The sequence below is a fragment of the Bufo bufo genome, chromosome 8, assembly GCF_905171765.1.
Source record: "Bufo bufo chromosome 8, aBufBuf1.1, whole genome shotgun sequence".
NCBI classification, from domain to species: domain Eukaryota; kingdom Metazoa; phylum Chordata; class Amphibia; order Anura; family Bufonidae; genus Bufo; species Bufo bufo.
This window is the reverse complement of record NC_053396.1, coordinates 39,010,850-39,035,928: the sequence shown is the minus strand read 5'-3', so window position 1 is coordinate 39,035,928 and position 25,079 is coordinate 39,010,850. Positions and strand designations below refer to the sequence as shown.

At 43.1% G+C, this 25,079-nt stretch overlaps 1 protein-coding gene across 1 annotated transcript in view; it reads left to right on the top strand.

Moving 5' to 3' along the window:
• LOC121009536 (keratin, type I cytoskeletal 18-like) overlaps nucleotides 1–25,079 on the top strand; it is a 45,235-nt gene that overhangs the window by 5,457 nt on the left and 14,699 nt on the right. Inside the window, exons 2-7 of the mRNA XM_040442738.1 lie at nucleotides 12,626–12,955; nucleotides 16,711–16,793; nucleotides 18,211–18,367; nucleotides 20,668–20,832; nucleotides 21,846–21,971; nucleotides 23,141–23,358. Coding sequence (XP_040298672.1) covers nucleotides 12,641–12,955; nucleotides 16,711–16,793; nucleotides 18,211–18,367; nucleotides 20,668–20,832; nucleotides 21,846–21,971; nucleotides 23,141–23,358 — 1,064 coding nt within the window. The 5' untranslated portion in view covers nucleotides 12,626–12,640. The remainder of the gene's footprint in view (nucleotides 1–12,625; nucleotides 12,956–16,710; nucleotides 16,794–18,210; nucleotides 18,368–20,667; nucleotides 20,833–21,845; nucleotides 21,972–23,140; nucleotides 23,359–25,079) is intronic.

The window sequence follows — 25,079 nt, the reverse complement described above, 5'->3', positions numbered from 1 at the left end:
AGTCAATGGGGACGGAGCGGCGGTCCGGCGGCACGGCAAAATAGTGGAAGGACGGATCCGACATGGTGAACAGCCTGTCGGATCCGTCCTGCCGCGAGTGTGAAAGTAGCCTTACTTTGACATCACTGCATCGACCCACTGTTATTACATCATTATCCATGTAATGTGTTATCCATATGCATTAGGGAAACCAATCATCCTGGACCAATCTATTCAAGTTTTGCTATGGGGCCCCATGGTTATTTTTCACGTCCCTGGTTTATCCATAGACAGCTTTCAGTCGATAATCAGTGCAACTACCACCTTGAATTGAAATGCATTCTCACATACAATATATTTGCCTGACTTAAGAGCTAATCTTTTATTATAACCCATATCCTGCAGGCTTATTACTGTCACACTGCCCATTTCAGCCAGGTCACAAGTGACCACCTGCGGTGACATTTATTGAAATACTTCATGGGCTCTCTATATCCCTAGTTACAAAATGAGAAACATCGAGACTGTTCATATTGACTATAACACTCTAATACATAAGGCTGGTACTGTAGCCAGGGGCCCAGGGAAATGAATTCAAAAAGGGGCCCATACTTGTCTGTCAGCTGTCACCTATACCTTCAGACATATGACATTTGGTAGAGCATGGCACAATTTGAAGGCCTATGGCCGTACAGTCAAGGGCTCATGCACCATTTATAGCAGTTCTACGCAGCGTCTGACTGGGGTGCCTAGGGCCCACCAGTAAAATTCATACTGGGGGCCCACTGTAAAGGTACATGCATATACTACCTGCCCACACTACCCAGTTTTTGTATATGAACATGGGAAATGTACTGTATAGCATCTCAGCCATCCTATCTATAGGTCAGTCTACTGTGCCATGTGCCACTTGAGTAGTGAGTGGGGGACTAGGGGCCCAGTATACTCAGGGGCCCACCAGGGGATTCACATGTTCCTCTTTGGGCCAGTCCAAGCCTGGTTCTACATACAAATCAGAGCCATAGTATTGCATTAGACTGCTCCCAGTTAATAGTTTTAATATTCAAAGGGGTTGTCCAGCGCTATTACATTTTATCTATATGGCTCACAGTGGGTTAAATATAAAATAAATCCAAACTCAATCTTACTAATACCCTCCACCACCATTCACATGGTTACTGGTCCCCACTGCTCTCCATTTCTTGATCCCGTTTCAGCATGCAGGAAAAGCCAAAAAAGTCCTGCTCAGCCAATCACTGGCTAAGGAGGGGCACCACCGAGGCCAGTGATTGGCTGAGCTGGCATTTTCAGGCAAATCCTGCATGCTGTTCCCGGCCCAGGAAGTGGAGAGCAGCCAGGACCGCTAAGCAAATGGCATCGGAGGGGGATCAGTGAGGTGAGTACGGCTTCTTTTTTTGTTTTTAACCCCCTATGAGCCAATTATGACAATAATATTCTGTATATTTTGTCCCTCTTCTTTCAGAAGCACCACCCCTCTAAAAGACCATTTTGCATAGCCATTCTGCATGAGGTTTCTCTGTAGGTAGAATAGAGTACGTTCATCTATCCATCGGAGGGTCCTTCCTTGTCTTTCTCTCTATTGTATTGGCTGTAGTGAGGTAATATACGGACAACAATATACAGTAGCATGGGAGATACGTAAATGTTTGCAGGTGAAGTCACAGTTGAAATATACAGTTACGCTTGATGCTACAAACAGGTGGTTGCCCTTGGGGTACAAACAGATTACTATAGAAATATGCAGTGTAGATGTTGTAGGGTATTACAATGGCCATTGTCTGTATGTCAAGAGTAAGCCAAGCCATGCATGGGAAACCTCATACCTGTAGTTTACCAGAGGGCGCCTCACCTTTCCCACCTGATAATATATACTGTACGTTTTTGTTTTAATATTACACAATGTCTGTTGAGGAGGACGGACGTATAAAATGGGACCTTACAATGTCCCAAAAGGATTTCTTGACACATCACTGACATTTTAAAGGAATTTTCTCACTTTAGCAAATGGCATTTATCATGTAGAGAATACCAGGCACTTACTAATGTATTGTGATTGTCCATATTGCCTCCTTTGGCTGGATTCATTTCTCCATCCCATTATACACTGCTCATTTCCATGTTACGACCACCGTGCAATCCATCAGTGGTGGTCGTGCCTGCACACTATAGGAAAAAAGCACCAGCCCAATAGCCCATGTGCGTTCCAACGCTCCTGGCCACCAAAGAGGTTGGCGCTTTTTCCTGTAATGTGCATGCATGGCCACCGCTGGTGGATTGCAGGGTGGTCATAACCATGGAAACAAGCCATATGTAATGTGATGAAAAATGAATCCAGCCAGCAAAGAAGGCAATATGGATAATAACAATACATTAGTAAGTGCCTTGTATTAACTTTCTCTACATGATACATGCTATTTCCTAAAGTGAGACAACTCCTTTAAGGGGACCTTACATTGTCTGTGATGTCTCCAGTAATTACTTTGCATATCGTTTGTTATTTTAGAATGTACAAAAGGGTGGCATTAGTTATAGAGCCCAGTTACTACAATGGGATACAACCGTAATCCGTCCACGCCCTAACATAAATTCCGGGATTCGGACAGACAAAAAACGCTGCATGCAACAGTTTTTGTCCAGACGAATCCTGGCATTTATGGCAGGGAGCAGCCAGATCCCAGCCAGTTCCCATTATAGTAAATCCAGCGGAATCCAGCTAGGCTGGATCTGGAGAAATCTGGCAGGCTAATCCTCTGCTGGAACAGCCTGCCGGTGTGAAAGTAACCTAATAGTGGGTTTACACATCCCGATTGCAAAGTTGCCTACCAGAATTTTTTCTTTTTTCTGGACAGTTTATCCCAAAATTACCGCCAACATTTTATATGAACAAATTGGAAAACCATAATGAATGATAAAGATTATAGGAGTAATTTATCAAAGTAGAACTGGTTCCACCTTTCATTTTGGACAGCTCCAGCGCCTTTGGTAAATGAAAGGTGGAATCTGATTGGTTGCTGTGGGTTAAACTAAGCCAGTTCTACTTTACACCAGTTTTATAAATGTCCCCCTATAAATAATACATGTCTATAGCTCAGTGTACGGATAAGAACACATTCCCAGCATTTACTGTGAGCTGTAAAATTATGGTAATTACCTCCAAAATAATCTAGTCAAGAAGCACCAGCCTCAAAAAAATCACGGACACAGGAAAAAAGTCGCCTATTTTTACAGACTATCCAGAAATTTCTGGAGGGTTGGCAATCGTGCCCGATAGTCGGGCAGATTATCAGGGACGAACATTCCTGTGAACATTCGTTCCCTACAGTCCACCCATCTGAATGTGCCGCCGATCACCCGATGAATGAACGAACCGCTCGTTCATCTGGTGAAACTGGCGTTTGTGCAGACAAGTAAATTATCATTTCTAGGCAGCGGATCGGATCGGTCTAAACGGCGATCTGCTGCCCAGAAAGAATGCACCTGTATGAGCAATCCCTCGTCCTCATACTGTGAAGGTGATCGCTGCATGTGAATGAATCTCTTCACCTCCACTTAACGAACAGTCTACAGATGGGTCTCTCTGGTTTGGCTGGTATAATCTAATTTGCACACATTTCCCATGGAGCATTGCTTGAAAAATAAGTTTCCATTCATCGTTGGGTTTCTTCAATGGGCAACAGTGCCCCACCCCGAGATATACATGTATATATGTACAATATATCACCTTCATATACTGCATATGTTCTGATGTGGCACCATTCACTGTTGGGGTACATCAGGTCCATAGCTATAGTGGCGGACCAGGGGCGTAGATACAGGCTCATGGGCCCTGATGCAATAGATCAGCTTGGAACAAAGGATTTGCATGTTGTTGTTTTTTGCAATATTTTCAGTGCATTTTTGTGTCAAAAAACACTGCTTCCAGATTTTAGCTGTAAGTCTATGAGAACGTATGAACTGTAGTACAAGCATGCATTTCTAGTGCTGTTTTTCTTTACTTGTGTCGTGTGGTTTTTTTTGGGTCCATGTCGTCTTTTAAAAAATTGCAGCATTCTCTGACTATGGCCTTTTGGATAATTGTCCTGGCATTTTTGTGCCCTAAACGGTCATTGTTTTTGTGCTCCTGCTTGAAAAGATACATGTGTCAATATGTAGTGTGTTTTTATTGTGTTTTACACAACCTGGAGCTTGCAGGAAAGGACGTCTGCTTTGTAGCTCTATACTGTGGCAGGAATTTGGCATTTGCACTACCACAAACAAATGCTGCACTACCTAAATGCACTATATAGAAAGTATATTATTGGTATATCACATCCCTGCTTCAATCTGTTTTTTGGGGGGGCAACTGGTATATCACACCAGTAGAAATTATTTGTTCTAATAACGCTTGTCCCTGTATATAGCTGCGGTATCGCAGCAGAACCGCACACAACTGCTGCACAATACAAATGCATTATAATATACTTTCTCTCGGAGCATGGCGGCGCGCACGTGCACGTGCACGTGAGGACGCGCGCTCGTAGGTGGGGAGGTTGAAGCGCTGGGAGCCTGAGGGGGGATGAGGACGGACCGCATCCAATGAGGGAGAGGAGCTGGCAGCTACCCGTCTGTTAGCCGCACGCCGCATACCGATCGCGGCGTTTGCAATCAGCTGTCCAGGTACAACAGCGGCGCAGAGGGGGACGGCTCCCTGCACGGACCGAATGAGCCCAAACAGCACAAACGACGCCAAGTCAAAGACACCAGGAAGCAGGTCAGTGCAGAGGAATACAGCAGGCGAGAGACGGAGAGAGCGCTGCCGGAGGTCTGTATTCTAAGGAATGTGGTAAAAACAGCAAGGCCCTCCCGCCACCACCGGAGTCAAGGTCGGATTCTCCTTTTATGTTTGTTTTATTTATATTATTTGTGTCCTCTCTCTGCCTACCCTATTGAGCATTTGGAGGGGGAAGGAGAGGTAAGATTGAGGACATTAAGGGCCCCTAAGGGGAAAGGATTAACTATGAAGAAAGGGTTAACGCGGTAGAGATCTGGGGGGGAGAGAAAAAGAAAAGAAAAAAAAGAGAAAAACCCTGTGATGTTACATGACTGTTGCTAATGACACTGGGAAAGCGAATAATGCACAAAATACCTATTGATTCAACGATAAGCATAAAGTAATATCCTGGCGCCGTGACAACGAGTGACTGACCTAAATAAGGGGTATCGTTAAAGTCGGTTTAAGGGGACTAGACTAACCCTTAACCTTAAACGCCAATTTTTCGAGAGACATCCTTTACTTGAATAGAAATTGCAGAGATGCTACAAAGGATGGAAATGGCGATTAAGGAGGAAATCAAAGGGGAAATACGGAATCTGCGTACAGACCTTGGACATTTTATGTCCAGAATTGAAACAATAGAAGAACGAATAGAGACGACCGAACAAGAAGTAAAAGGGTTAAAACATCAAACTGACCAGACACAACGACAACAGAGACTTATCCTCTATAAAATAGAAGATCAGGAAAATAGAAACCGCAGACAAAATTTAAGGATAAGATCGATCCCAGAGGAGAGGGGAGAAGATCTCAGGAAAAAAATGCAGATGATATTCAATCCCCTCTTGGAAAAACCAATAGAAGAACCCATAAGGATAGAAAGGGTTCATAGAGTGGGGAATCCACAAAGAGTCAACTCAGAGCGAACAAGAGATGTGATAATCAGATTCCGACTCTATGAGGATAAAGAAATAGTGTGGAAGAAACTGCGAGGTCAATCTCCGATAGTGCTAGATGGGAGAGAGTTACAGATATTCTCTGACCTATCCGCCGAGACCCTGGCAAGGAGACGAGTACTGAAGCCACTTCTAAAGCAGATGATAGACTTAAACATTAAATATACTTGGGGACATCCGGCATGCCTAATTGGCACAAAAGACGGAAGATCGGCAACACTGAGATTTCCGGAAGATTTAGAAGAATTTTGTAAAAAACTAGATATTCAGATACCCGACTTACCAGGATGGGAATAGAGGAGTAGGAGAGAAGGGAGGAGGGAGAAGGGGAGAGGGGAAGGAGGAAAGGGAAAGAAAGGGAAAGAATATATATGAGTCAAAGTTATAATGATTTAGTCTTGCCGGTGACCCTTGCTGGCGGTGCTGGGTGCGTTGGGGGATCTACCTATCCCCCCTCCCCCCCGCACAACGAGTGATGCGGAGGAGAGGCAATCCCAGGACCCCACCTAGAGGAAACTGGGCCAGACATGGAGGATGGTCCAGAGGCCAAAAATTGGCCGGAGGGGGAGGGGGGGGAGCGGGGAGGGGATTGGAGGAGATGGGGGGGGGAGGGAGGGTGGAGGGGCACGGGAGGAGAAGGAGGGAAGGGGGGGAGGGACCTATCTCACCAAAATAATCAGAAAGAAGGGGAAGATTAAAAGATGCCACAAATCAAATGTATATCTTATAATGTGAAAGGTCTCAATAGCCCGACCAAGAGGCATAAGGTCCTCAAGGAATTGAAGGGATATAAAGCAGATATATCCTTTTTACAGGAAACCCATATTACCCTAGGATCAAATATTAGACTATATGCCCCAGAGCTCCCCATTTGGTACTACGGGGATTCAATATCCAAAAGAGCAAGAGGGATAGCAATCGGGATCTCAAAAAGGGTACGGTTTGAACTAACCGATAGACTGACAGATCCAGAGGGGAGATTCCTTTTCCTGAGAGGAAAATTGGAAGGACTAGAATGTACTCTGGTAAATGTCTATGCCCCAAATGATTCACCGACAAAATTTCTCTTGGGGATACTAGGGAAATTGATAGACTTCAGGAGGGGAAGCGTAATCATAGGAGGAGATCTCAACCTAAGTATGAACCCAAAAATAGATAGGACATCCCAGACGTCGAGCGTGCGGGGCGTACAGTTAAGAAAGCTTAGGGACGCCTTATTTAGGAGTCAACTGATAGACGCTTGGAGAGTCCTTAACCCGGACAAACGAGACTACACGTTCTACTCCCCGGTGCATGGGACCTATTCTAGGATCGACCACATATTGGTCGATCACAGAACCCTAGATATCGTGGTGGAAGCAAAAATAGAAACTATGACGATCTCTGACCATGCACCGGTTAGTATTACAATAGACATTTCAGGAAATCCGAAGCCGAAACAAAATTGGAGGCTAGACGAACATCTGTTGATAGAGGAAACCAGTTTAACAAGAGTAAAAAAAGAGCTGGAAGAATATTTTAAGTTAAACGAGACGAAGGAAGTATCGGTGGCAACAGTGTGGGACGCCCATAAGGCAGTGATAAGAGGAACTTTGATCTCGGAAGGGGCAAGGAAAACAAAAGAAAAAAATAGGAAAAAAGAAGAATTAATAGAAGAAATTTTCCTCTTAGAACAAGAACATAAAAAGATAGAGAAACAACGGGATCTATATTTAAAACTGGTTAATAAACGTAATGAACTGAAAGATATTATGAATCAAGAAACCCGAAAGGAATTTAATTTAATCGCTAGGGAAAGATATATGTGGGGGAATAAAACCAATAAACATCTAGCAAGAATAGTGCAGAAAAAGAAATCAAAAAACTACATAGACAAAATCAAAAACGAAAAAGGAGAGATTCTACATACAACAAAGGAAATCGCGGAGACCTTTAGGCTATATTATGAGAGACTGTATGCGGTGGAACAAAGGAAAGGACAGGAGGGAGAAAAAATAAAGAAAACGGTAAAGTTCCTAAGGGAAGCAGGACTGCCAAAAATAAATAGAAGCGAATCGGAGATAATGGATAGACCAATATCGGAAAAAGAGATTAATTATGCATTAGCAAGTACAGCATCAGGTAAAAGTCCGGGACCCGACGGTTTCACCAACCTGTATTATAAAAAGTGTAAGGAGATCCTTCTACCAAAATTGTGCCAATATTTTAATGGGTTGGGCGAAGATTTCTTTTTGAGCCGGGAGGCCTCAGAGGCTATCATAACAGTTATCCCCAAGGAGGGGAAGGATAAAGGGGACTGCTCAGGGTATCGACCAATATCTCTGTTAAATACAGATGTAAAACTGTTTGCAAAGGTCTTGGCCGAGAGAGTAAAACAAGAAATGGCAAAGATGGTACACCCAGACCAGACGGGATTCATCCAGGGAAGAGAGGGGAGGGATAATGGAGTCAGAGCGGTATTGATAATGCAAAAAATGAAAATAACTGGAATCCCCAGTCTGCTCTTGTCGATAGATGCGGAAAAGGCATTTGACAGAGTAGACTGGGGATTCATGCTGCGTACCCTGGATGAAATGGGGTTTGGCCAAAGGATGAGGAAGTGGATAACAACTTTGTATCAGGAACCAAGGGCAAAAATAAAAATAAATGGAAGCCTATCCCAAGAATTGTTAATGAAAAACGGAACTAGACAGGGATGCCCCCTGTCTCCACTTCTGTTTGTGCTCTCCCTGGAGCCATTATTGGCCAGGATTCGTAAGTGCCCCGACATAAGAGGAGTCAAAATAGGGGAGGACGAACACAAACTCTCAGCATTTGCTGATGACGTCCTCCTCTATTTGTCAGACCCTAAAACCTCAATCCCAAAATTATTAGATTTATGCACGTCATACGGAGAATTATCAAATTTTAAAATTAATGTAGCTAAAACTGAGATCCTGAGTATCAACGTCAACGGACGAGAGGAAAGGGATTTAAAACAGAAATACTGCTTCTCCTGGGTAAAAGCACTTAAGTACCTTGGTATTCTTCTTATCCCATCAATAAAAAAAATGTATGAGAAAAATTATATTCCTTTGCTAAATGAAATTAGGGAGGAAATTGGGAGGATAAAAAATAGACCAATATCCTGGATAGGACGAATAAACTTTTGTAAAATGGTAATCCTACCAAAGATCACATATAAGTTCCAGATGATACCCATAAGATTACCCGGAACACTATTCTCAGCTCTTAAAAAACAGATTATGAACTTCATATGGAGAAATAAGAAACATAGAGTATCCCTCCAAACCCTAAGACAACCCAAAAGTAAGGGGGGACTAGCAGTACCAGACATTAAGACATACTATGAGGCAGTGGTTCTGTCGAGGGTGGTGGAATGGGTTAGGGCCAGTAAGGAAAAAAGATGGGTTAATATCGAAAACGAAATGGCAAAAGCCAGCTTGGACAAGATTATATGGAACCCACCTCAATATAGGACACTAGATAAGAACTCGCACGAGATAACTAAAAATGCACTAAAAATTTGGGATACTAAATATAAAAAAATAGAAAAGGAATTTAACTCACCATTACTGGCACTAAAAAATAATGATTATTTTGCACCGGGCAAAACACAGATTGGTGGAAATTGGATAAAAAAAGACACCACTCAATTAAGGGAGGTAATTAAAGATGGGCACATTATAACACTACAAGAATTAAAGGGGAAAAATTGTTTTTTGGAAATTGACGAATGGAGATACCATCAGCTAGCCCACTTTATACAAAGACTGCCGCACCCACTGAGGTCAGGGGGGCAGCTAACCGAGTTAGAAAAATTATGCACATCGGAAAAGGTCAAGGGAACGATCTCAAAATTATATAAGATCCTGTTAAAGGTGGACGAGCGGATGATCCCTCCTTTTGTTAAAAAATGGGAGAGGGAACTTGGATCAAAGCGAGATAGGACCTCAATAGAAAAAATGCTGACACTGGTCCATTCATCGGCAGTAGACAGCCGTACAGCTGAGATGAGTTATAAATGTATGACTGGATGGTACATGACCCCAGATAAATTATCTAAATTCAAAGAAGGACAAACGGGAGAGTGTTGGAGGGGATGCGGATCCCTAGGAACTATGGCCCACCTGTGGTGGAAATGCCCTAAGGTGGAAGAATTTTGGAAAAAAATATTGGGATGTATAGAAGAGATTACAAAAGAAAAAATTAAGCTAGACCCGTGGGTAGTATTGTTTCATGGGGGTGGGGAAAAAATCAAAAAATATAAAAAAAAACCTGGTCCCACATCTATTAAATGCTGCCAAAAGAATAATACCGAGAAATTGGCAGGAAGTAGACTGCCCCCACATTTGGGAATGGATAGACTCCGTGGAAGAAACTTACAGAATGGAAGAATTGAGAGTAGGAGTGGAAGGCAATGATATAGTCCAAGACAAAAAGTGGGAAAATTGGAGGATTTTTAAGAGATCCTGGAGTTATGCCGAAAAACTTAAGGGCTGAGACCTAAAGATAAAGTGAAACAGAGAAGTAGGCATCAGGAGAAAGTTTTCTGGATTGCTTATGGTGAGATAGGGGGGAGGGTGGGGTGACTGAGGGGGGAGGGAGGAAGGGGGATAAGGTAAAGGAAGTGAAGAATCATCCTACCTGAGATTACTAACAAATTAAAAAAAAGGAAGGAGTAATATCTTAAACCCCCCAAAAAAAAAAAAAAAAAAAAAAAAAATATAATAATAATAAAAGATTTTCACATACTGGGGTAAGAGAAAAACAAAGTAAGAAAAAATAACTACACTAATGATGCGAAACCTGCTTAGAGACGCTAATGGGCTGGCAAACGGAACATGAGCGTATAAGTGTACACTCTATGAGGTTGAAGTCTGAAGTGAAAAGAAAAAAAAAAAAAATATATATACTTTCTAAGTATATTACACCCCTCAGTATGTAACACCTATCGATAGCAAACCTATACCAGTCCTTAAAATGACTTTTGTGGCCCTATTAGCTAGCGTTTGGTGTCCCTAACAGCCTGTCCCTGCTCCACACAGCAACCTCTCCCTACACTGACAAAAGACTGAATGTAAAATGGCGGCCAGATCAGGTTTATTTATAAGGTAGGGGGTATGTCCATGTGCTGAAATGTCTCAATTGGCTGTCCTGTACCACCTGATGGATGTGTCATGGGTCAAAGTTCTTCACAATGTAAAAGAATATGGCGCCCGCGGATATCGCCATATGTTCACCCGTTCGGCGAACGAGTAAATTTCAAGGCAAAACAACCGCCGGGCGAACTGCAAGGCCATCTCTAATGATCAGTGATAAACAACGCTCATGTGCACAGACCCATTGAAATGAATGGGTCAAGATTCAGTCCAGATGCTATGTGTTCGCTACACACATTGCATCCGGATGGAAAACTTGTTTATGATAAAGACGCCTAATATCTCTTTCTTTTTGCCTGCTTACCACATGTTTGAGATGGTGAATTTACACAGGGGAAATTGTTGGACAGATTACCGGGAATTAACAGGGGCCGATTGCCAATAGACCCTACAGGGAAACTTCATAGTGGGCCGATGCCTAGGAGGGCCACCCAAGCCCTCCTAATGGCCACCAGCCAGGTACATAAGGATCTGGTTCTCTCCTAAGCACCTGGCCAGCAGCCGCAGGTGTCCTCCTGAATTCAACTGTATCTACATAGACTGTAATTAAAGGGGTTTTCCAGGAATATGATATTGATGACCTATCCTCAAGATAGGTCATCAATATCAGATTGGCAGGGCTCTGACTCCTGGCATCCCCGCCAATCAGCTGTTTGAAGAGGCCAGTGTGCCCACTGGAGCTCCAGTAAGTGCTGTGCTCTCTTCACAGGTTACCAAACATTGTATGGCGGCTGTGCTTGGTATGGCAGCTCAGGCCCATTGACTTGAGTGGGACTGAACTGCACCTAGGTCACGTGACCAATGTACAAAGATGTCACTGGCCTAGAAGGAGGCCTAAATGCTCACTCAGTGCTACGGCCTCTTCCAACAGCAGATCAGTGGGTGTCCTGGGAGTTGGGCCCCTGCCAATCTCATATTGATGACCTATCCTGAAGAAAATAGAATATCCCATAATATTGGGACTGGAACAATCACCAGTTCTCTACAGCACATCTGGAACTCTAAATCTCAGCCAAAACACTACTTTGGAATTGTTTTTGATGTTAATGATGTGTTGTACCTACTGAAAAAAATCATACTCACCTCCTCCGCACCACTCTGCTCTTGGCTCTGTCCCGCGATCTTCCAGTTCCCAGCCTGTAAACTTATGGGCCGACAGTGTCACATGCACTAATGCAAGCCAATGAATAGCTTCAGTGTTGACTTGTCACCAAGTGGCACATCACTGTTGGGTTATGTACCGCTTGGGGACATGTCACCACTGAGGTCAGTCATTGGTAGTGCACATGACTGTCATGATAATGTGATAGAAATGTCTATAAAGTGCTGCGGAATATGTCAGCGCTATATAAGTGAGTAAAATATAATAATATAAATATATATGCGTCCAAAGGTTTACAGGATCCCGGGAGCTGGAACAGAGTGGCAGGGACCAGATAAGTAGGAATTTTTCAATAGATACAACACGGTTACAAAAAAGTCCCAAAAGCTGGAAAGTCACTTTAGGATCAATGGAGCTTCTCAAGAACGTGTCTTGTCTGAGATTAGCAACTGAAAACTCTCTAACCAGCAGTGAAGAGGTTTGGACAGTTTATTAAAAAATTATGCATCTGTTGCAAGAATGTCAGATGTAAGCACTGGAATTCCCCAGTCGTTTTCTTGTAGACTTACTTTCCAGTAATCTCACTTTGTATGTCTTCTATCCTCTGTTGGTATGTTTCACTTTCATTTATTGTTCATTTTATTATTCACAGTCCATACAAGCTGTTATGGCTACCCTGTGTTCTCTGCGTGGAAGCCCCTCTAAGCTTAGGACCTCCTCAGCCAGCGTCTCTTATGATGGAAGACCTTGGGCTGTCTCTCCAACTCAAGTGCTCAGCTCCCCACTGAGCAATGGACCTAATGACAAAGAGGTGATGCAGAATCTGAACAATCGCCTTGCCAATTACTTGGAGAACGTTTCTGCAATGGAAAAGTCAAATCAACAATTAGAGATCCAAATTCGAGACAAATTAAAAGAGGGTGCCGCAGAAAGGAAAGACTACAGTGATTACTTCACCCTGATTAATACCCTAAGAAAGCAGGTAAGACATGAAGAAGACTCACTCTGGTGTACATATTATTATTTCTTGGTATTTAGATAAAGTATTCCAGACAGAGGCATAGCTTAAAGCATACCTGCCATTTCAGGTAACTTTTTATAATAAGCTGCCATGTGCTTGTGATGAGTGATAACACTGTATCAAAACGTTATATATGACCCACATTCAACATTTTTGAACCATTTTCCTCTTTGCAGGCTCCACCTCTAGTTGCAAACCAACAGAAAAAATGGCATGGTGTTAAACAGGCAGGAGGTGCTCAAACCCATAGACAGTTGTGCATGTGTATACAGGGGAGCAAATCCTGCACTTGTGGCCTGTTGCTATTGGCGATACCCAGCAAAAATGCATACAGTGGAGGATGTCTGCAGCGGACCACAAGTACCACAATAGACATCCTACACAAGATAGCAATTATGCGAATGTGATAACCAATATAATAACATTTACAAAGACAGGTGCACTCTGCGGTCTCACTAAACCCTCATACTGATGTTAAAATTGAGAGATTAGCCAACATATCCTACTGTGGAGGACATTTCTGAGCCCGAGCACCGCGCCAAGGTTTCTCAAGTAGCTCGGGACCTATCACTCACCTACCACTGCCGTATGGGCAATACCAGGAGGCAGTGGGCGAATTACAGGAGCGTAAGGTCTTACTCATAGCCAACTCACCAGTTACCTCCAGCATGTAGCCATGCTTGCAATGGGAGGAGGGAGGAGTCTGCGACTCAAGACTGGCTGATATGGCCCAGGCCTCGCAGGTGCACCTAAATGTAGCCTGTGGATGGAAAACACATTTGAATTGAGTTTATACACCTCCAAGCATCTCTATATACAAACCAACAGTTTTCCCCAAATTAGTTGATAGAGACTAGCTACTATGATGTCTCCCATTCACTGCACCTAGTGCAGATCCTGGTCAGCTAACTGTCTATAGCGCACCATTAGAAGCAGCAACTACATTGAGAATATTATACAGTAGTACTGAGTATCATAGCGGTGGATCCTGCACTGGGGTGAAATAGAGCAGCAGCTCTGTGTGCCTGTCTGCCTCTGTCTCCTTCCAGCAGCTCCCTCTTTCTTCTCCTGCTACCCTTTTCATAGACTACTATGAGCATCATTCAACCTGATCCTTCAGTGAGCTGATAACCCATCTTGGTGCTCCAGAGGTATTTCATCTGTAAACGGAGGCTGAATGATCTGTTCAGGCGAGGATGGGCAGAGAAGGCTCATAAGTAGAGACAGAGGCATTTTTCTCTAATAAGATATGTTTCTTATCATCAAGTGTTATAAAAAGATTTGATGAAAGCACAGTACCAATTTAAAACAAAAGGCCATCTTTCAACATTCTCATCTTTAGGTTCACAATTTTGTGCTAATTTGTTGCTCCATTTTGACAATTTTGATTTAGAGTTCCAACTTACCTGCATTGACAAAGAACTGCTTACAGTCACCACTAGGGGAACCTAGGAGAGTACAGCATAATATTTGTATTATTGAGATCAATGTATAAACAGCTAGCTCTTAGGCTCCCTCTAGTGGTGGCTGCATGAAGCCAAAATGTTACTTTTATATAGTGAACCTGACAGATTTCTGCTGCCCTATCTGGTACAGGATATGACAGAGGGAGAGAAGGTGAGCTCTGTGATATATAGGTTTATGTGATTTGCAGCAGGATTTCTAAGTAAATTCCCTAGGAGTCCTTTCAGGATTTACTCTGCTTTTTAACTCAGAAATCCTGCTCCAAATCACATAAAGCTATTTATCAGACAGCTCAGCTTCTACCCCTCTATTATATCCTGATAGGGCAACAGAATTCACCTGACAGGTTTGCTTTACATTTATGTCTATGCTTTGGAACTTTGTAATATAAAAACTCTAAACAACAATACATATTATCAAATTAATCAGCACAGAATTTGACATATTTGAATGTTAAAAAATGGGATTGAAGGGGGCTGGCAGCCTCAGCCATCACGTTGCATTTATCGTATTGGTTTTCTCTATTATGTCAGGGTTGCTTATAGGTAAGCTTTAGCACCAGGGCTTTGGTAGGACTGCAGCCTCTGAACCATGTATAGCCACATAGACACATAAAATCTCTCTTAAAACTAACATTGCCACAGAACAATAATCAGGGTCTGGAAGCAAATATTTGACAGAAACCTTTTTCTATACGACGGAAACACTCCTACACCCCTGAGTTACTAAGGTGAGAAAACAAACAGTAACTTGCCCTAAAAGATGATTTTTATCTCTATTTACTGAGGATTGCGTGTATTCTTAGAAAGTCACAGGCCACGACTAAATGTATTTCACTGTGTTAGACGTTAAGCCTCACATCTCTTTTCTACAATACAATAACGTCTAACTCCGGTCACTATAGCAATATTGCATGTTGCATCAGCGATTGTGTCTGTAAATGTAATGTGTATTACGTATTACATCACCTCCCCTGATTAGGAGGCTCTGTGGATTCATCTCTTTTGGCCAGTGGTGGTTTTAGCCACTATGCAAACTCTGCAATTACATGGGGCCCCAGGGATCGGCGGGAAGGGGGGCCCTGGCAGCAGCACCTATTCAACTGCACCCACATCACACTACTCCTGATTAGTGATGAGCAAATCAGTTAGTCCCACTACAGACGAACCAGATTCGTTCAAAATATTTGGGGTCATTTATCAGACTGGTGTAAAGTAGAACTGGCTTTGATCCCCACAGCAACCAATCAGGTTCCACCTTTCATTTTTCACAGCCCCTTTGGAAAATGAAAGGTGGAATCTGATTGGTTGCTATCGGCAACTAAGCCAGTTCTACTTTACATCAGTCATGATAAATGACCCCAATTATCTTTACTGTGGCCGACGGACTGTCACTAATGTGCTGTCAAAATGTAGATGTCGCCATAATAACGTCATAGTACGTCATATGCTGGGTCTTTAAAGATGGTGCCCGCTCCAGAGGGGTCCACAGTCCACATTTTGCGGACAAGTATAGAACATGGGCTTTCCTTTTGTGGAATGGACATAGAGATGCGGAAAGCACACGGATGATCCGTGTGCTTTCCACATCTGTACGCCCGTTCTAAAAAATGCAGACTACGAACCCATTGAAAACAATTGGTCCGCAATTGGACCGCATGTGTATTTTACGGACCTGCGATCTGATGATGGCAGATAGCTAGGACATGCCATTACTTTGTGATCAGTAGGGTCCGACAGTATCCCCTTTCATTGCAAGTGGGATAACCCCTTCAAAGTGATTTCTTATGATTGATGTGTGTACTGCTCTTCCACCTGTGGGTCCATCTTCTGCTTCAATAATGGGGTTCAGTCACAACAGTGACAGAAACGAGGCTGACAAACCTATCTGCACTGCGCTGACCTTAAGGGGCCATTACGATGGGAAACATCTGCATGGAGTTTGTATGGTCTCCCCGTGTTTGCATTGGTTTCCTCCCACACTCCACTGACATACTGATAGGGACCTTAGATTGTGAGCCCCACACTGGGGACAGTGTGATGCTAATGTCTGTAAAGCGCTGCGGAATATAGTAGCGCTATATAAGTGCAAATAATAATAATAATGATAATAATGATAATGATAATTAAATCCAGAAAGTATTGTACCAAGAGAAACATCTGAATACAATATTAACCCCTCACAATTATTCCAGCTATTTCTTGTTATAGGAGAAACAAGAAAGTCAAACTATGGTTTTCTAATTCTTTCAGATTACAGATTCAATCTCTGAGAATACAAAGCTCCTATTAGCTATTGATAACAGCAGACTGGCTGCAGATGACTTCAAGGAGAAGTGAGTATAAGAATTGTACAGTAAATCTGAAAGCAATCAGGGCTGCTTTTACAAAAATTAAGACCCCGCGCAACAAGCAGATTTGCCCTTCCCGTGCCCCACAGTTTCTCATGTAATTTCAGTCCACATAACACCACCATGCTGCCATTTACTGTACTGCCATATACAACTCATATAATGTTGACATACAGTGGCCAAATAGTATGAAGCATCCAAATAATACTACCTTAAGGAACCAACATAACATTGCCATAATGTTCCCATATAAAACTGCAATTCACAAATACACAAATTCACTACTAAAAATACTGGGTGATCTTAGATTGCTCCTGGGGTTCCCGTTCTTAGAGAGGTTGAGCCACTGTCAAATATTATCTTATTAAAATTCCACACGAGAAGCAAGTTACTCCAGTTATGCTCCAGTTGTGAGAGATTCTCTTTGCTTCATTAAAATTGATGCTCCTCTGGTAAATAATCTGTATTATAATGTGCACGTCCACCTACTGAAGTGGTCGCACATGCTCAGTCCCATCCTTTAAGTGCCACCAGTCATATCTACTGCTAGGAGCTGTGACAGTTACAGAGAGAGAGCTGCAACCGAAAGAACAGACCCCCTGATGAAGGACACTCCCCCCCCCCCCCCCCCGAAACTGTCATAGGGAGAGAGCTGCTCGAGAATTTGCCACACCCTAAAAAAGCCCTGCAGTCAATACATTGTTTGATGTCTCAGTGACATCCTTCAATACCCTACCCCCCACCCTAGTTTTCCATGAGAATTACATAGTTACAAGGAAACTTTGCAACGTGTCTGATCAGAAATACTCCATAGATTCCCATACAGTCAAATTATCAGTCTGATCAGGGACAAAGTAACAAAGCCTGTGTGGCCATTTTGAATCATTTTGGGAAGCTAATAAGAATGACAACATGCCAGAGCTACATCTTGGTCAACTCTGTCAGGTTCAATTGCTATTTCCAAAAACAAATCATATATGATTTGCAAGTGATATGCTAATTTTACTAGGATATATATAATGTAAATATAATTTAGTATCAATATAATTTATGTATATAGAACCAACATATTCTCAGCCCTTTACAATATCTGTCATTATAACTTATGTTCCATAGTGTGCAGTTGGCACTGCTTCAATGTATTTCTATTTTTCATGTGACTTTGTCTCTATGGCTTATGAAAGGTAACACATGATATGAATTCACAGCAGAAACACTGGATCCAAGATTCTGTCATTAATAATATCATAGGTAAATGAACCCCATACCAATCTAACTACAAAGTAAGCAGACTTGCCTTATTAAGGGAAATTCCCTGTAATCCGCATATGGTATGCCTTGAAGCAATGATAATCTGCACAGCTATGCATTATACCTTCACAATGGATTGCATTTCTATTAGGTGGAACACAGAATCTGCCTTACGTCAGTCTGTGGAACGGGATATGAACTCGCTGCGAAAGGCAAAGGAAGATCACAATGTTATTAATGACAGCCTGAGAGCAGATGTAGACAGCTTACAGAGTGAGCTTCTGACCTTAAAGAATGACCACAAACAGGTACTAGAGAAGTCTCTGATGTGTGCGAGTGGCAATCTCTTGTACAAGCGAGAAAATATAGTGAACTTGCTATCCTAATTCCCATAGCGATACCAGTTACATGTAGAATTCGAGTGAGGGAGTTGAAATGGATATGCTTTTCAAAGAAAAATGCTCTAACAAACAGGAAAAGATTGCAGGACACAGGATATCATCTCACAGTAGGAGTTACAAGATAAATTACATAATGAATTACAACACAGATAACTTATAAAACCAAATATAATAATGGCCAGTAGATGGCAGTAAAGTGCACTAAGTATAGTGGATAACATATATCACGGAATGCAATTAAAAGGCATCTGTCAGCAGATTAGTACCTATGAAATTGTCCTGTTACATGTGCGTTTGGCAGCTGAAGGCACCGGCGTTGGTCTCATGTTCATACATGCCCACATTGCTGAGAAAAATGATGCTTTAATATACTGTATACAAAAAGGAGCAACGGGGGGCATTGACGTTAGGCCTGGAGGCTCTGCTTTCTCTGCAACAGCCGTGCCCTCTGCACTTTGATTGACAAGGCCAGGCATGATAAAGTATTCCCTGCCTGGCCCTGTCACTCAAATGAGGGCACACATGAACATGGGACCAACACAGATGCCTTCATCTGCCTTGTGCCATGCAACACGTCAGCCAGTTTCATAGGCACAAACCTGCTGAGAGTTGCCCTTTAAATCAGTTCTGGTTTGAAAAACCATTAACTGGGACAACACAGGTACCATTAATAATTTACTAAAATGCATTCCACCTTCTGCTACCGTTGTGGTAGAAATGTTAAACACATTCTTTGAATATTGGAGCAATGAACCCTGATGTGAATGAGAGACTGAATGTTTTGTTAATCTAAGGCTGCGTTCACATCAGCGCTATGTATTTCTGCTCTATGTTCGAGGAGCAGAAGACGAAAATTAAAAAAGAGCGGGATTCGGCACATAATTGACAGGAACCGGAGCCTAACAGATCCCATTGACTATAATGGGATCTGTTCAGTTTCCATTCGAGGGAACTATTTTCATCTGACGCAGATGTGAATGTAGCCTAAATTGGTGCAATATCTTTGCTAATTTATTAATATATGCATTTTTCTTATACAGAGCTTTAATTTCCCTGCTTTTTATAAATGTCTAGATGCCTACTCATGCCACTGGGGGGAGCTTATGAGTTTGCTGCATACAATTTACACAATAAACTTAAAGGGGTTATTCCACGATAAATAATTATCGCCTACCCACAAGATGGGGGTCCCAAGCCCCCCATTCCACCTCACTGCATGACCACAGGTAGGAAAAGTTTAAATGGAGTAGTGATTGTGCATGCATTCTGCTCCATTCACTTACAGTATACGGGGCCAACTTATTTAGTAAGTCCCATAGTCATTGAATGAAGCAGTAGGCACATATATGACCACTGCATCATTTATACTCTTCCACCATGAGGTCATGCAGTGAAAATGAATGACTGACCCATTCCATTAAAGGGTTGTCTCATCGCTAAGATATGCACCCACACCTATATTGAGAACGGAAGTGGTGGCTAAAGGACCCCGTTCCGGCCACTACCAAGCGTTCTTCCCCCTCCCTTCCAAACCTATGAAATGAAACATATTTGCCTGCTCCAGCCACTTGGTTCTGGTTCCTTAGATCTGCAGCTGTCTTCAATCCTCGCATGTAAACTTCCGGCACAGGTGGGGGTCACGTGGCCCGCTGTAGGCAATGACTGGTCGCAGTGGTGACTTGTCCACCAAACAATGCATGGCCAGTCATTGGCTGCAATGTGGCATGTGACCCTGTCCATGGAGGAAGTTTACATGCAGGGACTGAAGTGCAGTGAAGACATTGGTGGACCCAGCGAACCGAAACCGAGCAATGAGGAGCAGGTGGGTATGTTTAACTTCTCAAGTCTGGCAGGGAGGGTGGTTAATTGAAACCTTGGAATACCCATTTCAGTAAACCAGAGGTGTTGGGCTGTTCCCTATACTTGGTCCCCCCTTTACCAACCACAGCCCTGAAATGCTGTGTCTACATGCTGTCACACATTGCTGGCATGCCGTACATGCACCATTCACACACAGGACACATGCAAGGCAGGCATTACTCAAGCTGGACACATGCGGCACACACATCATACAATGGACACATGACAGACACTCACCACTCACATGCTGAGTACATGGAGAGCACATACCACTCACACATTGGATACATACCATACATGCACCAGCCTTCTGTTGTGTATGACCTGACGTACATTCTGTAATGCAGGACATTGCTGCTCTCAGAGAGAAACTAGATAGAGGAAAAGTGGAAGTTGCTGTTGATGCGGTTCAGGGGCCTGACCTGACGTCCATCTTGTCTGAAGTTCGTGCACAGTATGAGGACATAATGAAGAAAAATAAGGAGGAGGCAGATGCTCTGTTCCAGACTCAGGTATCATGTATATTCCTTAGTATTGCAAAATGGTGTCAGCAGTGACGTAACTAGACCTGCAGCAAATTTTTGAACCTCCTCCTTGGTCTCAGACTGGACCAAAAAATAATACTCACCTCTCTTCTCCTCCTGCAGACACCTCCGCTCTTCATGCAGCACTGTGTCTAGGCACGCCCTACGCTGTGACCTGACATCGTACAGCGCCAGGTCATAGTGCGCTCCTATGCACTATATCCCGCCCTGAAGCTGTGCGCTGCCAGGATTTAGTGCAGCACAGGCGCCTGGAAAGGAAGACCAGGGAGTGGTGAGCAATACCAGTGCTAGGACTAGGAGCACCATACTCACCGCTCCCTGGACCCTGAAAATAAATCCATTTATCTTCCTCCTGGGCCCCTTCCCGAGTTTGTGCCCCATAGCAGCCACTTCTGCTTCCATGGTAGCTATGCCCCTGGGCAGTGTCGGACTGGGGTGCCTAGGGCCACCAGTAAAATTTATTTTGGGGGCCCAGCGTACGAATACATACAAATAGTACCTGCTCACATAGCTTGGGGGGGGGGGGCACCTGATACCAGATGATTTTATATGGGGGTCCCTGCAGCAACTTTGAGAAGGTAGATCCTGGGGAAAAGAGGGTACTGGCAGCTTTCCTCTATAGCTAGAAGTCATCTCAGCTATCTGACCGTGTCTATAATAATAAAGTGGGTAATTTCTTTATTAATCTTTAATGTTCATATATGAACATAGGCTGGTTGAGGAGCTATACATTGAATATATGTATGTAGTGCAGTAAGTTATGTGCCACTTGTGCAGGGGGTGGGAGACTAGGGGCCCACCTTGCTCAGGGGCCCACCGGGGGATTCCCCTGTACCCCTGTGGGCCAGTCCGAGCCTGCCCCTGGGCATCAGAATGGACGACGCCAGTGCAGCTTGTGATTGGTTGCCATGGTCATGTGTTTAGTACATCACATCATTGCGCTTTTCTTTTGGGATGTAATTGCGTCATTTCCTTTCTAGTATGAAGCAGTAACCCTGCAACTTGCCAAAGATGATGAAGACATCAGGAGAGCACAAGATGAAGTACGAGACAGACGGACCGTGTTACAGGGACTGCAGCTGGAACTAGAGACTGCAGGAAACCAGGTGATTTAAATACTTGCACGAACATCATCACTTACTGGTATACCAGTGTATCTAGAGGAGTCAAAGTATAAACCTGTATGACTATACTGGGTAATTACTTGAAAGACAATTCCTTAACCTTTAATGATGTGAATTGCTTCCTTGAACATAAGGAATGTAAAATGTCCCACTCTCTCCATACTACTACTGTTAATGGTAATTTGCCGGTGGACTCCAGATTATAGCATGGTTGCCAACAAGGACTGACCGTCAGGGGCAGACTGGGAATTTAAACTGGTCCTGAAAAAAACTTAAATTTGGGCCCAAGTAGTAGACTCGTCCAAATTGACAGAAGGCAGGGCAACCTAAGCTACCGGTATGCAGAGACAACATAGCCAGCAACTGCAGCACAAAATACCGCCCCAGCAAAACCAAATACCACAGAGCAGCACAAAATACTGCCCTATCACCATACTGAGGACGGTAATACAGTTGAATTCAGGAGGGCACATGCGGCTGCTGGCCAGGAGCATAAGTACCTGATGCTCCTAGCATTAGTTAATTAGTACCTGGTCAGCGTCTGTGAGGAGGGCTCAGGCGGCCCCCTGGGCATCGGCCCACCGAGGAGTTTCCCTGTACGGTATATGGCCAGTCCCCATTTTTAGAGACAGTCTCGGCACATTCAGGTTGTCCCTAGACAAAATGGGTGGGGAGTGTTGTAGTACCACCAATAAGCAGGCATTCCTGGGGGCATCGCTTACATGCCCCAAACTTACCAACTGCAATATTGACAAATGTGATTATAGGCTGTAAAATCTCCTACATTTTGCTCAAATATTTCCATGGGGATGTTGGGAAATTTGAGATATGAAATCCTTTATTAAATCACTCCCACTGTTAAAGGTAACAGTCCAAACTACTAAGGAATTATTAGTTAAAGGGGTTGTCCTCCTTTCATTAAGCAATGGCCTACCCTCAAAATAGGCCATCACTAGCTGAATGGTCCAACATCCTGCACCCCGCCGATCAGCCATTCAGCTATAGCTCCAGCACCAGAAGAAGACAGCTACATCTATTTTGTAGTGGACCGAGATGGTCACTGCAGCACTGCTTACATTGAAGCACCATTTTTGCTGAGTTGTCCAACAATTATGTCCAATGAATGATATAACGAGTAAATTGTATTGCAGGTAAATGCACTAAAGCGAGACCTTGATGAAACAGAGCTGCAATACAAGAAAGAGCTGGACAGACTGCAGGGTAATGTAATGGCAGTGGAGCAGGAGTTATCTGAGATACTAAAGACCATACAAAACAACAAACTGGAATATGCGGCACTGTGGAAGATTAAGGAGACTCTGGAAGCTGAAATCGCAGAGTACAGACGTCTACTGGAAGGAGAACCAGAGTAAGTGTTTGGTGGTGGTGATAATTTGAGACTTTTTATCTGCTGAATGAAGCCAGTGATTAATTACACACCTTGAGAATGTCACAAGCCTATGTAATATGTAGCTCCCTGTCTGTAAACATCGACCCTACATTCCTTAGCTGTCCTTGGTGTGTGGAATGTTCTTCATAAATTCTTTCTTGCATTGTGGGTATCTTTCACAGCTCGGACGCTATTGTGTCTACTTTTAATTAATAGCCGGATTTTCACTTCTACACTAAATGCTTATGCAATGAGAAATAATGTTCTGCTTCAGACCCATGGTTGGGTCCTCCTACTGCTGCTGGTATATGACCAAAAACTCCAAGAAAAACTTCCATTAGTGGTCTCTACCTTTTGAGACCCTCAGTAATCAGCTTTAAACTGTAGGTAAACCTGACTGCCAGGTTTGGACTGGCCTACAGGGGTACAGGTGAATCCTCCAGTGGGCCCCTGAGCAAGATGGACCACTAGTCCCCTACCCCCTGCATAAGTAGCATGATACAGTAGACTGACTACACTACATGCAGGTAGATAGGCAGCATAGGGCACCTAAACCAGTCTATGTTCTTATTAAAACTGGGTACATGTATGTAACAAAGTACCCAGTTTATTATTATAGATGTATCGCATGCCTGAGAAGACTTCTAGGTATAGAAGAAGGCCAGCCAGTATTATCTTTACCTAGGGACTTGGTCACTGCTGGGTCCCCCATAATTAATCATCTTGTAGAGTCTTGCTGCTGCCTGCTGCCATAGGAGCAGATAATACTTGCATATAGCTGTACAGTGGCCCCCAAAAGGAATGTTACTGGGGGGGCCCTGGAAGCAAGTGCTCAATTAAATTATAGAACCAGTTGAAACAAATGGTTGACTGTTTTATGCATGCATGTGCTGGTCCATGACAGCAATTCAGTTTTACCTATAATTTTTTACCAATTAAAACCAGATAGTACTTTTTTTATCAGTTTTTATTTTCTGATTGTAGATTTTTACATTTCTACTGTCTATCATTATGGGGGCAGCCATCTTGCCTCAGCTGCTCTTAACAGCATTTAAAGATATGTTTTACAGGAGCGACATGGGCAATAGACAGAATAGCTGGCAGGGGACTCATTGACTTGCATAGGATGGTTTTCTAGATATGCTGTGTGGCCTGTGCAGAGGTCATTGAGCAGGTAGAGGAAGTACCTGTATTTATCACCTATTATGAATGGTGGATTCTGTGTTATCTATATATAGGTGATCTTTTTAATTGTAATCCTGTCTGTGGTGATAACGAAATGACTGCTGAGAAGTTATCTGCACAGAACAGGAAGTGTCCGCGTGTTATTAGTAGTGATGAGCGGCAAAGGCAATATTCGAATTCGCTATATTTCGCTAATATTTGGTAGAATATTCATCATATATTCCCGAATTTTCGAATTCGCAAATATATGACGAATATTCTACCAAATATTTGCAAAATATAGTGAAAATCGGCAATGTAATATGCGCGTAATGCGCACGCAATAGAGGCGTGGGTCACTATAGCTAAATTTTTCAAGCTGCTAGAAGCTTCCTGAGACTGGAGAAAATGGTTGGCACGGCAGAACATTACAATAGCTTTATATGCAGATAGAGTGCTCCAATATATTCGCGATTGCGAAATCGACACTAATGATGCGAATATTTTGGCGCAATACGTGCAACTTCACATTTTAA